Source organism: Mytilus galloprovincialis, chromosome 5, assembly GCF_965363235.1.
Source record: "Mytilus galloprovincialis chromosome 5, xbMytGall1.hap1.1, whole genome shotgun sequence".
NCBI classification, from domain to species: Eukaryota; Metazoa; Mollusca; class Bivalvia; order Mytilida; family Mytilidae; genus Mytilus; species Mytilus galloprovincialis.
The window spans coordinates 84,123,819-84,141,591 of record NC_134842.1 but is presented as its reverse complement, the minus strand read 5'-3'; the positions used below and the strand labels follow the sequence as shown (position 1 = coordinate 84,141,591).

Below are 17,773 nucleotides of genomic sequence, written 5' to 3'. Positions count from 1 at the left end.
TTGTCATGTCAGAGGCTTTTGAAGCTGCATTTGTTTGAATTTCTGTAAAGACTGTACGGGACCTACAGTTACTAAAACTGTTTGATTTGGATACTGTTGATTAGTTCTCTTATTTATCATCTACTTTCTCCTTTTTCATATTCAAGACAATCTGTATTCTAATGTTTATGTTAACCAAGAAACGAATATATTTCAGTAAAAATATAAATTTCGCGAGGAGATAAATTTGAGTGTCAAACAAATTCATGTCAATAAGGAAAAAAAGTTTTATTCCCCTTTGCAAATTTAAGTGAAATGTAGAATTGGCTTGTGATCATCAAAACTAAGTCTTAATTTTGTTCAAATTTCTATTATCTATATCTGAAAATATGCATTTCTTAAACCCTGTAACAACGACGAAATATGGCTTTTGGGAATTTGTTTTGCCTAAAATATAAGTATCAATTTTGATAGTAATGATTTGTTTGACCAAAAAAGTGTTTTTTTTTTAGACATTACCAGTCTTATATTGTATTGTTTTTATTAGAATTTGTCAGAGAACATACATGAATTCAATGATAAAAAAGATAAATGTACAATTTGGAAATTAGTATGGCGTTCATTATCACTGGACTAGTATATATTTGTTTAGGGGCCAGCTGAAGGACGCCTCCGGGTGCGGGAATTTCTCGCTACATTGAAGACCTGTTGGTGACCCTCTGCTGTTGTTGTTTTTTATTTGGTCGGGTTGTTGTCTCTTTGACACATTCCCCATTTCCATTCTCAATTTTAAATATATATATATATATATATACATTTAAAAGTAAAACAATGTTTGCCATCAATTTGTTTTTAAAAATCATACAGTTTCTTTGTTTATTTGTTAAGCAAAGTTCGGCCCCACGAGAAATCGTTAAAATGTATACATTATCAACTGATTTACCATAGACAGTATGTGTAAAGTGATATTCAAAAAGCGGTAAAAATCTTAAAACTTATCCGAAAGGTTCCAAATTTACTGTGCGTTGTTTTCATATATAAAGCATTGATTTGAGACGAAAATAAAAAAAAAATGTTTTTTTGCATTTTTTGAGATTTCAAAAAACACTTTTTTCCCAAAAATTTGAAAAAAACAATATTTCAACCCATTAATTACAACATGCGCATAACTTGATTAGCATATTAAATATTTTTAAACAAACTTGAAATTTTATTTAGTACTATGAAAATTATCTGTCGATTTTTTATTCAACTTTCCGCAAAACTAATTTGCACGGAATTTAGATACTTTCCGACAAGTTTTGATTTTCATTATCACATGTGCATACATTGCAAATGAAAGCTTTTTAAAATAGTATATCTCATTTTGTTTTATATTTAACACTTTTTGATCAATTTTATTTCAAAGTCGTGTATCGTTTCTTTTGTTGACTAGTATATATAAATAATGGTGTCATTTATTAAGGCCACAAGCTATTTTTCACGGGGTAGTGATATACATTTTTAGCGTGAGAAAAAATGTGAAGTTGCTGATTTTTTTTTATATTTAAGAAGAGCTGATAACATCAAATGTGAACATGTAAACTCTAAGTTATGTACTTAATGTCATTAAACTAAACTAAATGATTAATACGAATGCGATTTAATATCTAAATCAAAATTTTATATGATGCTTTATTTCTTTCAATAACTTTTTGCTTTTTTTCTTTTGTTAATTTTTTTTATATCGGACTCTGACTTCTCTTGCATTGAGTTTTACTGTGCGTATTGCTATTATTTTACATTTATTCTACAGTGCCTAGAGGTAAAGGGGAGAATTGTGATCTCACAGGACATGTTTAACCACGCCGAAAAGTCAGAGTCCATTGGCCTTTGCTAGTCTTGTATGGTTTTTTTTTATTTTATTTAAGGACCATTTTCGGGTGCTGGATTTTCTGACTGCGTTGAAGACCCATTGGTGGCCTTTGACTGTTATCTACCCTTTGGTCGATCTGTTGTCTCTTTGACATATTTATAATGTCCATTCTCAATTTTGTTCTTTAGCTTTGACGGGTTCTCTACCAATGATTGCGAATTTCGAGTGTCTATATTCTTTATTAATTTATTTACAATGAACAGTCTTTTACAACAAGTTGATTATGATTTTTTAATTCAACGTAGAAAAACATCACTTTGGTTATCGTCTACTTCATTATCACTAGATTCGCTATCTGGAAGCGGAGCAGCCTTTATAGAAAGGTCGATGTCTGCATATGGCGTTCTGTTTTCAGATCCATGAATATAAAACTTTGGACTCACAGTATTGTTGTCAAACTGTATTTCAGTATAGTTCAGGATATGTGTGTCTATGTTCTACAAATGTTTTTCCACAGAAATTAAAATTGGTATAAAAATAAAATACATAAAAATTCAAATATATACTATTTCATATGAGTTTTCCTGAAACGTGAACTTGCATCTTAACAAAATATACACCTAAGTCTGGAGCATGTTGTTATGTGGTTGTCGTTTGCTAGTGTGGTTCATATGTGTTTCTAGTTTCTCCCTTTTTATATAGATTAAACCTTTGGTGTTCCTGTTTAATTTGTTTTCATTAATCATTTATGAGCCCTCGATAGTTTGCTGTTTCGTGTAAAACAAGGCGCATTTTTGAAGGCCGTTCTTTAATCTGTAGTTTTTAACTCTTGATACATAGATGGGCACTTGGTTGGAGAGATGTCTCAGTTGCACTCATACCACATCATCTCATTTATATGGCCCATTTCGGAGCACCTAGATTAAGCAGGGCTCACACATGCTCTGTATAGCTATAGTGCATTGTGGACTGTTCATCTTATCGCTTTTGTTTGCTACAATTTTACATCAGCTAGTTTGTCTGATTGCATCGTGTCGTTTTCTTGAGAGGACAATAATCAGTATCCTCAGTATCTTATATAATTATAATAAACAGAATATAAGCAAGTTTCATCGAAATCTGATTTAAAAAAATTTAACGAAATTTGCATCTGTTAAATAAAGAAAACAAATCTATTCCGTATTCCCTTTGATCACATGATATTTGACTTCATCTGATAGAACGGAATGAACTTGTTTTCTATACTTATAATGTATTTTATTAAAACTAAAAACAAATTTATTACTGACAAACTTAAAGTGTCAAATACAAATAAAAAGCACAATGAAAAATATTTTACATTATCTTCTTTTCATGTGATGAATCACTATCAGGTTGTTTTTACATTTTCTATCTTGTCTGTCTTAACGATAAAGCATTGCAATAAACAGTTACAATTTTTTTTGAAGATTGTTCTGCAACCAAGATGATAATTTAGCATCCCGAAGGATTCTTGTCTAAACACTGGAAAACTTACAGTTATTCCATTGGTTTGGTTTCTCAAAAAGGATTCTTGTAAATTTTGTTTTTCGTTTGACACTCTTTGATTTTGGTTTCTGGTTCTATTTGATATTACTGCTGGTTCTTCAATTGTAAATTAATGTTTACATACAATTGTTATATGTTGTATAACTGACTTTTGACCTACATTTAACTTTCTTTTTTCATTATTTGTATGTATATGTTTATCATTAATATATTATTGATCTTCAAATGACTCTTTTGAATTAGCTTGATTCGGGTAATAACACAACTTAATATTATTTTCTTTTTTTAATTTCAAACACTGTACATGCTAATGGTTTGTTATTGTAAGTGCTTATAAATTCGAAATTATCCTTGTGGTAAAAAAATCTACCAGTTTTATATTGTGGTTTAACTAATTTATATCTTCATCATTTTTGGTTTTAGAAAACAAAATCAACTTAATTTACCTGTTGAACATTTGTAACCGTTTATATTTATACCACCAAAGGTGTGTCTGTTTGAATTAGGTACACGATATGTATGTTAGGGAATTACAAATGTTATTGAATTGTCAATAAAGATTCGTTGTCTTTTTTTTTTAGAAAAGCTCTTTATGGGATTGCCAACACACAATTGATCTTTCATAGTTCATAATTTTACAGGCAATTTGTAGATAGCATTTGTTTAACAAGGCTTTACAAAACTCAGAGCCTTTTATCTGTATGACATTCAGTTCCACTGAATGAAATCTTTTAGCTACCGTTTTTCTTTGTCCTTTCAACTATTTTCATTTCAACTTTCCAATTCGGGTTATATGATTTAGATGCTCCGATGTTTTAATGAATTTGAAATTGGCGACGTCTTGTGGTTAGACAGGAGTCATTTGTTTATCCCATATCATAAAAAGCAAGTACCTGCTGTGATACATCAACATATTTAAACAAGGGTATTACGGTGGATGTCACTTATTAAGTGTGAACAGCTGCTCGTCTTTTCGGAAAATCTTGAAAATTTCAGTTTAAGAGAAAATCAAAATTTAAACCAAAATTTTATCCGATTGACATACCAATTCTTAGCATAAATAAATATATATATGTGTAACGATCCTAAAATATTTCTTGTCTTTGAATTGAAAGAGAAGTTTAACCAAAAAATCCGTCCTGTAAAATCAATGATAATTCTATGATAGTTAACCTAGTCCATGTCTTCTCTCGTTTGATGTACTCGATCTTGATACTCGACTGGCTGTATATGAAACTGTTTGTCCAACCTGAATAAATCGACTTCTTTCAATTGAGGAATATCCTTCCATCGGCAAGTTTTGTGATTCATGATGTCTTACAATATTCTCAGCATTCTAGGTTGAAATAAAAGCGGATATATATTCATGCATTGTCATGTAATTAATCAATTGCTACACATAACAAAATAACAATAAGACAAGTTTTAGATCTCATCGTTAATGTTTTCCTTATGTCAACAGGTTGCTTTATAAAACAATGCTTTGTCGATGTTCTAACAATTTGGGTTTCGGAGAAGGGATGGGAAAGGGTCGTGGTTTCAAAGGATTTGTTCTATAACAACATACACATTAAGAGATATACGATTGTCAATAAGACATCTACCAATAAAGAATAAGATATAGGGATTGAGACAAGAAAAGCTCATTATACGACCTTCGAAAATTATCAAAACCCATAGGTATGATAAGCTATTTAAAAGAAAAATCAAAAAAATACTGAACTCATAGGAAAATTCAAAACGGAAAATCCCTGATCAAATGGCATAATCAAAAGATAAAACACATTTAACAAATGTACAATAACTGTTATATTCCTGACTTAGTACAAGCTTTTTCAAATGTAGAAATTGGTGGATTAAACCTGGTTTTATAGCAATAAACTTCTCACTTGTATGACAGTCGCATCAAATTCCATTTACAGACATAAAAGGTTAAATTGTCAAAATATGGGTACATCAGTCATCTATGTCCAGCTTCTTAAGGAAAGCAACATTTGATTTTTTAAACAAACAGCACAAAATACAAATATTGCCGACAGTAACAACAATTTTACTATCCTTGGACACACATATAAAGAATTAGACGGGCTTTAACGTGTTTGTGAACGCTCAAACCCTCCTTTAAAGTGTTCACAAAATTTTTGATATTTTTCACACATGCTTTTCTGTCCTTTTGCATGCCATTGCAGTATAAAATCTTTCCGATGTAAAGCAGTTGATATAGGAATATAGAATTGAATACTTTATATTCGAGTAGATGAAATAAGTAATCATTCTTTGAAGCGGAAATGCATTCACTGTGTTTCTTGCAGTTATAGTTTTTTCCTTGGAAAACTGATGTAAAGCGTACGTTGATATAGGAATATAGAGCTGACTACTTCATATTCGAGGAGATCAAATAAGTAAACGCTTATCCTGTCTTTGCATTGATGTCGCTTCATTTGATTCACTATGTTTTTGGTTTTTTGTACTTTTATTTATATGATCCTATATTCTCTTGACCATACTCTATTTTCAGTGGGAATTCACAATTTTAACGGGAGTAGTTGTTCTTTTGTTTTAGAATTGTGTTGATACAATTTATCTGAGTCAGTTTTACAGAAAGCTCTAATGCAGATGGAATATTTTTTATCATGTAAGGTTGGCAATATTTTACTACCAATTTTCCTCTGATAATTTTTCCAAGAGATATTAAACTTTTATTTTGAATTTTAGTATTGTCACAATATCACCTTGTAAATGCAAATCTGAACCCAGGGTACTGCTGGTTAACATCAAACTTCATTTGATTTGATGATTGTAACAGGAATAATAGGATTTGAGTTCTTTTTAATTTTAACCACAATGACACTTTGTGAAAGCAGCTCCTCTGATACCATTTGACAGAAAGTTCTTAATCCTGATAGGATTGAATGCTATCATATGTAGTCGACCATGTATGTCCGTCAGTTCGATTTATTCATTTTTACGGCAGTTATGCGACTGTGAATATTTTTGAAGTTGACACATTGTCACAAATAATTTTGTTCCTCATTTTATACGGTGGTAGGAACTTTTCGTTACGGCATAGCAATCTTATAACATCTTAAATGCAAGATGTCATTACATGTTTTGTTTATGGATCAGACATAATTTTAAACAGTGTCTTCAATCTGTAAGCTGTGTTCTGTTTTTACTTACATTTTTTGCTTTATTCAAAACTGAAATAAAAAAGACGTGTTATTATTATATATTTTTGACAGTTGTTATTTACTTGAACTTATCATAGGTTGAGCTACCAGGAAACATCAGTAACAATTATATTTACATTTATTTCCGAAACTGACGAAATCTAAAAGTTCACTCAATTTTTTATCATATTTAAAAAAAACAAGAGTGCACACGCTGAAATGTCTTGCCTTATTACTAACCATTGATATTATGTTGGTAGTCCTAATTAAAAAGCTTTACTACACCTATCACGTAAACTTAACATGATCCAACAAAATAGGGTAGAGGTCATATAAACCAATCGGGAAATACATGTGCACCTTACAATCATACAATACACTTACTATAGTTGACCTATGGCTTATAGTTTCTAAGAAACAGACTTACCCAAGAAAACTAAACATTGACAAATGAACCATGAAAATGAGGTCAAAGTCAAGGTCAGATTAACTATGCAAGGCAGACATGTTCAGCTTATAATCCTTCCATACAACAAATCTAGTTGACCTATTGCTTATAGTTTATGAAATACAGACCAAAACACATTAACTTAACACTGAGCAATGAACCGTAAATACGGGATCAAGGTCAAATAAAATCTGCGAGACTGACATGTACATCATACAAAAAAATTCTACTTAAAATACAGTTGACCTTTTGCATAAAGTATTAGAAAGAAAGAAGAACTGAAAATGAGGTCACGGTCATATCACGTCAAGTGCCAGTTGGACATGTACACCTTTAATATAATCATTACATACACAAAATATAGTAGACCTACTGCATACAGTATAAGTACAACATACCACAACACATAACAATAACCACTGAACCATGCAAATGAGGTCAAGGTCAGATGATACCTGCCAGTTAGGCATGTTCAATTTACAATCATTCCATACACCAAATGTAGTAGACATATAGCTTTAAGTATCTGAGATACGAACTTGACCAACAAAACTGAACCTTGATTACTGATCCATGAATGAGGTCGAGGTCAAGTGAAAACTGTCTGATTAACATGAAGACCTTGCAAGGTATGCACATACCGTATATAGTTATCCTATTTCTCGTAAAAAGGGAAAAATTTAAATAACAAAAATCTTTTTTATTTTCAGTAGTCACTGAACCATGAAAAGTTAAGGGACATTGGACATGTGACAGACGGAAACTTTTTCACATAAGGCATCAGTATACAAAATATGAAGCATCCAGGTCTTCTAACTTCTAACTTCTAAAATTAAAAGCTTTTAAGAATTTAACTAATGCCACTGCCACCGCGCGATCACTATCACTATGCCGAGCTTTCTGCAGTTATGTTTCTTATATTGATAAATGAAGTATTTCAAAATATTGTGTTTATTTTTAGAATGTCTTAGTGTAATAGATACAAATGTCTTATTATTATAAATACAAGTTGGTGGCCAATTGGTGGGCTTCGGTTGTTTGGTCATGTTTTTGTATCTTTGATACATTCCCCATTTCAATTCTCAATTTAAAAATTATTATTGAAGTAAAATAAAGAGACTCTGTTGTTTTTATGAGGGTTGTTGTCTAATTGATGTAAACCACATATCTATAGTTTGTGACAAAAATGCACTTCACGTAGCAATAAAGAAAAACATTAAAAAACTTTCTTGACTTAATTGTGTAATCATTATTTTTGTCAGAAATGCCAGCATATTTTCAAATTGCTACAATAACTTAATATTAAGCAGTTTGCTATTGTTTTAGAAGAGTTAGACAACAATAATTCGAAAATGTTATGTTCAGGGTTTCAAAATGCTTCAATTCGTGTTCAAAATGTGTTTTTTTAGCTGAATATTCTTTGAAATAGATCTCTGATTTGAGATAAATGACTACGCTGCTTTTGAAATGGTTTTCTTGAAAGAGGGCTATATAAATGGTGAATAGCTCTCAATAACGTACAAACCTTTCACGACGCAAAAGCTGAATACACCGATTAAAACCATTCCACAAAAAATGGATACGCCAATAAATAAATACACTTCATAATTCCCTGAAAATAGATACCATATTAAACACCAAATGCTGTGTTTATATACAGAGCACGACACGTTCAGTTTTGAATCAAATATATGATCACTTGATAAGAAAATGTGTATTCCTCGAAACACCAACATATACGCTGGTATGGTAATATTACATTATACATGTATCTGTTAGAACGATCATTTGTGAGGACGATCTTTAATTTTAAATTGCAGTATCACCCTTTTATCAGATAAATCCCATATGAACAAAAAACTCTTTGCAGTATAAATTGCTAATTTCATTTATAATGCCCATACCAATTGCATTATAAGGTCTGATACGTAAGTGTGATTGTTGACGAGAGTCCGGACGTCTCTTATTCGTAGGAATCTACATGAGACAATACATTATACTTAAAGGAGATCTAATTATGCGTAAAACAAATCCCAGTTGTCTCTTTTTATAAAAACAACCCTTGTTAAACATTATTCTGATTTTCTGCTTTTGACAGATCAAAGTTCTCTTTTATGAATGTTCTGTTTGTAGTTGAAAACACTTACTGACTAGCTCCATGTCAGAAGATGATATGATATTCTGGAAAGCATCATTTTCATCTATTGCACATTCATAATAGCCAGTGGAAACGTGTTTGGAATCCGTCAGATATATTGTTTTATTTGAATAGTATATTTTGAAAGTTTTATTACACTGTAAATTTTCTTCCATTTTAGACCCATTACTTTTACAAGTGTAAACGTACACTTGTGTTTCATTTGTCGGCGTTTTCTGAGTTTTCTCATAACTTGATGTCCCTGTAAATGATTTACAAAACATTTATTCAAAACAAAGGAAAATGTTAAATCAATATTTTAATCTGAATTGACGATATTCATTTAATGATTGTTTTATTATCAAAATTTAGAGATACTTTTTAGTTTTAAAAATTTGTTTCAGAATAAGGGATAATTGCAAAATTCTTCATCAATAAAACATTTTTTTGTTAATTAATGCAATGGTTATCAAAAGGATATATATAATTAACTGAACGGAAAAATCTATTGTTCCCATTAAAATGTATCAATTCAGTGCTGTAGCAAACTTTACATGAAACATTCGAAATGTTTATAGTAAATAAAGGCAACCGCTGTTCAATAGTTATAATTCCATTAACCAAAAACAAATCCTGCTTACAAACTCAAACCGAGGGAAACACATCAACTATAAAAGGAAAACAACGGAACAACAAAAACAATTAACTTCTATAAAAGCAAATGACAATATACGTAGTGTAAACGCACTGTTTGATAGCAAATGCCGATAACCATAAAACTAAAAAACAAAATACAAAATGAAATAACAAAACCGCGCCTTAGGTTTGGTATCAAAACTTTAAGTATTAGTTAATACGCATACTACAGTCTGTTTTTCACAACTTGAAACTACATATTTCTCGCATGATATTGATTTTTTTTTATTCTCGATTAAAATGTAATACAAGTGTTATTCACATTATGCAGACTTCAATAAAAGGGATGTGATCCTAACTAAAAAAAACTGTTTTATCAGAATTGTTCGGATTAGAGACTTAAATCGACACTTCATAGGATGTATGGTTACAATCACGAATTGGTTGATATATACTTCTTTATTGTGTCTACATTCAGTATGAACATGTTTTAGTTGTCATAGATCTTAAGATACAAAATACACCTTTGTATCTGTAAATTTACAGATTGTGTTCTAATCCTGTTTTTAACATTTTACAAAGTGTAGATTCGCATTGTGGGTGATGCATTTACAGATTGAAACGCTTAAACTACTGACACACCCGTATTCCTCTTTGGCAACACGAATACCACCAAAAACCTGGAGGTGACCAGACATGCCACGATAGGGTAAGCAGATTCTGTTCAATATGTCGAATCAATCCTGTTGTTAATATTTATACACATTCGACAATACATGATAAAACAGGTTCACTTTGAAGTTTCAATTAAAAACAAACTGTTGGTGAGGAAAGTAATATACATGCATGAGACTTCCTTCACTTACACTGTTCACACTTTGACACTGATAATTAAAGATTATGTTAAAAATCAATCTTAAAAGTCACCAAAGCAATGAATCAAAAGTATGAGCTAAGTTGTAAAAATAATACTTGTTGGTAGCAATTTGACAAATCAAACACATCTTTTGAAAGAGAAACCATTTCGTTACAGGGACAATAGAACATATTTTTACAGAATAAATCAGCGTTTGGTTGATAAATCATATGTAGATGGAAACCCTCGCCTATCGTCTCTAAACATATTCTTTGAATAGTTTATATCTCAACTTTATGGCATCCTCAAGTAAAGAGCATGTCCAAATCTATGGGTTTGCATCAAATTTGTCTCTCATCTCGCAATTTCAGTTAATGTAAATTCAATATTGGATTACAATTTTAGTTGATTGGGCTACAATTTCGTGAATATTTAATTTCGAGGGTCTACCAAAATCTACATACATATATTTAGAAAATAAGTATTACGTTGAACATAAAACATAAAACATGTGTGTTATGTATGCCCAGGAAAATTGGTATACCACATTTAAGAATGATGGGCATGTCAGAAACATTTAAGTCCGATTAAGTTTGAGATGCCGAATGTTCACTAAATATACGTTTGTGTTCTACTCACATTCTACTCGTAACTGATATGTATTGTTGTGTATTACACACTTATCTGTGTTCAATGTCAAACAATTATACTCTATTAAACTTCCATTTATCGTTTCTTTACTTTTATAAACAACAGTTTGTTGAATCGCTTGGATTTTGAAAATACCAATGACTGCTTTATAGTATATGTGGTAATTATGTTGAGTACTAGTGTCGTCTGTGCATAGAAGGTTTCTAGCAGGTCCACTGGTGTTTCTATTTGTTTCATCTAAGAAATAGCTCATCTTCTCTGGAACGTCTACAGTAAGAAAAAAAAAACAGAAACCACAGGCATGTTTATGCGAAACAATAGAGCGAGAATATTTATATTCGAAAAATATAGAGTGATAATATATTCATGAATCAATTGATTTAGTCATTGAGCCGTTTTGGAGGTACTTTAAATGTCGAAATGCATCTTTGGTCAAGTAAAATTGGTACCGTTGATGCGTTGTCTACCTCTTGGTAAATAATTCTGCTCGTTGGCTTGTTATTCAGCTCTTAGAAGAGCCATTATTTGTCTAAATACACATCTAGTTCAATATTGTTTTAATTTGAAATAGATTCTCTTTTGGTATATTTCGGCCCTCTTCTAATTCTATTTTACTGTTGGATGTTTAAGCACGAATTCGTTCAACATGTATCTGAAATGTAGGCTGAAATCATAAGTATTCTATCATTTTACAATGCATATACCAAACAGAATTTTTTACATGCAATACCTTACTTACTGCATAAGCTAACTATAAATTTTTGTTGTTTGTATTCCCCAGCAAGTACTCCTTGACACATGTATCGTCCTTGATCATCATTAGTAAAATTATAAATTTTAAGATTAAAGGTATCTGTTATACTAAATTTGGATGCATATCTAGGATGGAAATCTCTTCCAAAGGCAATGAAAGTCGATGTACCCCTATACCAAGACTCTGGTATAAATGGACATACAATTTCAGCAGTGGTATGTTTCTCCACAAGTAGTTTTTTGCAGTACGAAGTACCTAAAATATACCTTTTTTTATGAATAGAATATATTTCAAATCATATGAAAAAGTATTTGCCTTGTGTGTTTGAATATTTGTTATATATTTTGCGTCTTTGTTACTTCGTTTTGGTTTCTACTGGGCGCATACACAATCGTGAAATCAAAATTTATAATATTAATGATTTTTTGGTATTCATATCAAGGCACTTATTTGTAATTCAAACAAAACTAAATTGTTTATTCATTTATTCATTTATCTGTTATTTTTTTTTAATTCTATTTAGAGGACTAAGTGGATTGTTATTGTGGTTGGGGTTTATTTAAATTTTTTTTAGGGGGGGGGAGAGGGGTCATACCCAATAACTTACACATTTGAACTAATTGTTTTGGAAAACTTCCTTTTATTTTATTATATGCATGGTTTCAACCTTTCAATAACAAATGTAATACGTCGAAGTAAAATACTAGTTATGCAATTAACTAGTTGATGGAATTTTTGTCACAGTGTTTGTATGAAACATTAGACCTGGGTTCAAGATTTCTGCCTGATTTTTTGTTGCGTTTTTTTTTTTTTTTTTTTTGTATTTTTATTTTCTCTCAAACAAAATATTTGTACATTCGTTTGAAAACAAAATGAAGGTTCCTTGAATAAAAATGAATAGTTACGAATATACAGGTTAACGTTATGAAAAAAAAAACACTTTACAAATGTCATGCTTCCATAGAACTTTTCTGAATGTACCTTCATAAGGACGTATACACCTAAGAAAAAAACGCATTATAACTAAAATGTATTTACGAAACAACTAAATGGCTGTTTAAAACACTACATTATAACTCTACCAGAAAAAAAACTTACATATTAGGGAAAAGAACACAAAAACTGCATTTATTTCTATAAAATGATGTTTCCTAAATTAACATATTTCATTAATAACAGTATGACAAGAAACTGTTTAGACAACATAATCATCCATAAAAGCACTGTTTATTTAAAAGTACTTTAGTTTCATTCATTTGTACTTACGTGCATCTAAATATCATATGTTAAATGTACTTTGTATGAAAACGTTTTTATATGTGTAATGTACTTCTGTAATCACATTATTTGTATGATATATCTTTACTAACTTCTATAAATTGACAATAAGGGTCTGTTGAGAAAAAACCTTAACGAAAAAGTGACGATTTCAGCTTCCCAGTTGTGAAATAAAATTATCGATACCAATTATCTTGCACCAGATGCGCATTTCGACAATACATGTCTCTTCAGTGATGCTCGTGGCCAAAATATTTGAAATCCAAAGCTTACATAAAAGATGAAGAGCTATAATCCAAAAGGTCCAAAAAGTATTGCCAAATCCGTGAAAGGAATCAGAGCTATGAATGAGGGAGATACATTCCTTTTATATATAGGAACTTTCCATTGATATGTAGGAACATTTCTGTAGTACCTGCATATGGGGTATATATTCCCAAGTTGATACAATTTTCCAGGGCGTGCATTTCCTGTCATGATTTCTGTGATATAGAGTAGCTGTTTCAAGGAAGATATTGAACCAAGAGTTCCGGTGAAGTTGAAATCATCCCTTCGACAGTTGTACGCAAGCCATCACGAATTGGTTGAATGTTATGGTTTATATTTCACAGATGACGATGGATATGTTCCAATTGTCGTAATCACAAACCCGTTCACTTCTCTTTGAACGTGACCTTACGAATTAGAATTATCATCGAGTGTGTAATCCTATGAGCAATCCAAGGGGTGCCACATTTGGAGCAGGATTTGCCTAACCTTCCAGCGCACATGAAATCACCCCTGGTTTTATCGTTGAGTTCTAGTGTTCAGTATTTCTTTGTTGTGTTTTGAGTACTTTAGTTTGTTCTTATGTCTTTTATGTTTTTTGCCATGACGTTGTCGGTTCTTTTTTCGATATAAAAATTTGAATTGCCCTTTTGTATCTTTCTGCTGTTTTCTCTAGACTAGAGATGAAATGCTACATTATTTATATACCATAAAAGTCAGGAGTTATTAAAATCTTTTCCTATGAAATCAGGAGTAGTACTAGTTATAAAAAATTCACATACAAAATATAAGTGAAAACACATAAAAGCCGAGTGGTAAAGGAAAACAATCACATTATTATTCAATGTTGATGCTTATATTCATCATAAGCTGAATATAACTTCTGATGATTAAAACTGTACAGCCAGCTGATGCTCCCCGAACTTCACATTTATCGAGAGAAAACATTTTTATTCCAAGGGTTCAAAAAACAAGTTAACTTGATTTGTGTAACTATGTTACTATTCATAAAAGGATGCTCGAGTAATGATCTAAAATAGTTTAAAAAAAATAAAAGATCTTAATGCTTTAGAAAGTATCAAAAATCATGTTTATATTTTAAATATGTTTCAATCTTTCCTAAATCTTGAAAAGAGATGTAACTGCAATATGTGAGCATTAACTGTATGAAATAGTTATAAAGGGCTCGACCAATCAGATCTGTTCCGTACCTAGCTTGAACAACTACAATGTAACAAAGAACATTAACAAATGTATCGATCAAAAATAACCATGAGTTATTGGCAGCATGCTAAAAATTCGATTTACAAAAATAAGATAATTCTATATTTTCCCAGACTTAAATACCATATAAAATATTTAATTAGCAACATGATTATAATAAAAATATTGGAGAAATATATCAAGCAGAGTCTGTCGTAATTTGTTGACCTACAAATAAACATATTACGCATGATATACTAGTTGTGCATTCGGTAGTGGAGTTGACACACCACAACCAACCTTTTAAATACTTAATAACTTAATACATCAATCAACTGGCTCTTTTTGTATGTTTACAGATTAGATGTGAAAATAACAAAAATCATCACTTTGCTTGTGTGCATTGCTCAATGTTTTGGTAGTCGTTCATGAAAGAATACTAGTTGTGCATTCGGTAGAGGAGTTGACACACCACAACCTATCTTTTTAAATACTTAATAACTTAATACATCAATCAACTGGCTCTTTTTGTATGTTTACAGATTAGATGTGAAAATATATCATCACTTTGCTTGTGTGCATTGCTCAATGTTTTGGTAGTCGTTCATTAAAGTTATAAAGTATCGCAAAAAACTTCGTGAATAAATTCTGCTGACAAAGGCATGATTCAGGATAATTTAATTTCAATTCTGCAGTACCATTTAAAAAAAAATTGAATTATTATGTCTCCTGTCCTATTTATTGAACATTTGACACTGAAAAAATCATCCTACAAATGTCAGTATATACTGTACAATGTTTAGATATAATAAAAAAACAATGAATAGTTTGCATGCTAGTTAGTTCATTTTGCTGTCTACTTTTGGGATCACATCACCGTTTCACAAATGATATCTGATATCGGATATGTTCCTTATGTCTTTCCGTATGTCGTTACTACAATCCCCTTCCCTTTTATAAATGTCACCTATCTAATTAGACAATTTATAGGATTTGTTATAACATAAGCAACACGACGGGTGCCACATGTGGAGCAGGATCTGATTACCCTTCCGGAGCACCTGAGATCACCCATAGCTTTTGGTGGGGTTCTTGTCGCTTATTTTTAGTTTTCTATGTTGCGTCATGTGTTCTATTGTTTGTCTGATTGTCTTCTTTCATTTCTAGCCAGGCGTTGTAAGTTCATTTTCGATTAATGAGTTTGACTGTCCCTCTTTTATTTACGCAATTTCAATATGATTTACTCTAAATGGGTTTCTATCAGTATTCAGATTTCAATATTGATGTACACTGAGTTCTACATTGCATTTTAAAATATATGTTTATCATTTTATTTATTATTTTATCAGAACAACATAAAGGTGAACATTTTTCGGTGACGGTTTAAGTCGGAGGATTTTGAAAATGAATATAACGGTTTCTTAAGAAGTTAATTCACAAAGCTTTAATGTAAATGAATATCAGACAACATGAATTGCAATGATACAAGACTGATCCTACAGAAATGATATAATGTTAAACTGTTGATATTGTAAGGTAGATGAAGACATATTTATTTAATATTTACTCACATTACTACAGACATGATTATCCACAATTGGGGAAATTATTCAGAGATGAACTTTTTGAAATTATACTAATCATATATAATAATTGTATATGACGTGTAAGGCCTTTCCGTTTTCAATGATTGTAAAATTAATATTATAATTAATAAAACTTCCGCATTTTTGAAAATCTGAAGATGATATTGAAAATCAAAATTTGGAAAATTGTTACATTTCCTCAAATTTGAACTTTATCTTTAATCAATATGACTGATACAGTTTACATATGAAGTTAATTTAAAATCGCTAGATTGACAAAATAAGTCGCCCCACATGTCGATGTGTTGAGCTTGCTTTGCTAGCGAGGTGCCGATTCGAAATTGTTTTTTTTAATCTTCCAATAGCTGTGTTTTGGTCGAAATCACTAACAATGATTCCGGCGTACTATCCGAGATAGTCAACTTTTGCTCTCATATCTTCCGTAACCAATTAAAACGTCCAAAAGTTTATTATTCACAGAAATGACAATTTTCCTGAATGGTCCATAGTAATTTTCATAATTTTGTTATTGTTATTGAGCGTCGTCTCACCAAAAACCCCTACTGAACATAGCTAACGCGAAATTGTCCCTAACTGCAAAGACCGAATTTGCTTAAAATTCTGGAATTTTTGCAAATGTAAACAATGAAATATTATTATTTTGTAGAAAATTTGTGATACCTCCTCTGATAAATAAAGGCAACAGTAGTATACCGCTGTTCAAAACTCGAAAATCGATTGAGAAAAAAAATTCGGGTTACAAACTAAAACTGAGGGAAACATTTCAAATATAAGAGGAGAACTACGACACAAGAGAAACACAACACTAAAATGTAGCACACACAGAAATGAACAATCATATAATAATGGCCATTTTCCTTACTTGGTACTGGACATTTTAAGAAGAAAAAAATGGTGGGTTGAACCTGGTTAAGCGGCTAGCTAAACCTTTCGCTTTCATGGCAATGTCTAATATAACATTAAAATGACAACATTACATGACAGGACTACAACTCAAATAAATTGGAGAACATATAGGACGCAGACACACACGAATAAAAGCTATCAAAAGGTACCAGGTAAATAATTTAATACACCAGACGTGGGTTTCTTCCACACAGGACTTACTAGTTATCAAAGGTACCAGGATTATAATTAAGTACGCCAGACGCGCGTTTCGTCTACATAAGACTCATCAGTGACGCTCATATCAAAAATATTTATACAGCCAAACGAGTACAAAGTTGAAGAGCATTGAGGATATAAAATTCCAAAAAGTTGTGCCAAATACGGCTACTGTAATCAATGCCTGGGATAAGAAAATCCTTAGTTTTACGAAAAATTCAAAGTTTTGTTAACAGGAAATTTATAAAAATGACCACATTAAACGTTCGATAAGCTAGCGTGACTTTATTCAAAATATAGC

At 31.1% G+C, this 17,773-nt stretch overlaps 1 protein-coding gene across 1 annotated transcript; it reads right to left on the bottom strand.

Annotated features, from left to right (window-relative positions):
* Window positions 1-4,529: 4,529 nt before the first annotated feature.
* Window positions 4,530-12,252, bottom strand: LOC143074179 (uncharacterized). Its single transcript, XM_076249726.1, has 6 exons — window positions 11,999-12,252; window positions 11,248-11,526; window positions 9,127-9,378; window positions 8,505-8,591; window positions 6,542-6,561; window positions 4,530-4,697 (listed from the first exon to the last, which is right to left on the bottom strand). The coding sequence occupies exons 1-6, from the start codon at window positions 12,057-12,059 to the stop codon at window positions 4,530-4,532; spliced, it is 867 nt and encodes a 288-aa protein (XP_076105841.1). The 5' UTR covers window positions 12,060-12,252.
* Window positions 12,253-17,773: the final 5,521 nt, after the last annotated feature.

Coding starts and splice junctions, on each gene's coding strand:
- LOC143074179 (XM_076249726.1), bottom strand. CDS start 12,059: ATGTGTCAAGGAGTACTTGCTGGGGAATACAAACAACAAAAATTTATA. Junction 8,592..9,126: donor TTCTGACATGGAGCTAGTCA/GTAAGTGTTTTC, acceptor ATCTATTTTCAG/GGAATTATGAAGTGTATTTA. Junction 4,698..6,541: donor TTTTGAATAAAGCAAAAAAT/GTAAGTAAAAAC, acceptor ATTTCAACCTAG/AATGCTGAGAATATTGTAAG.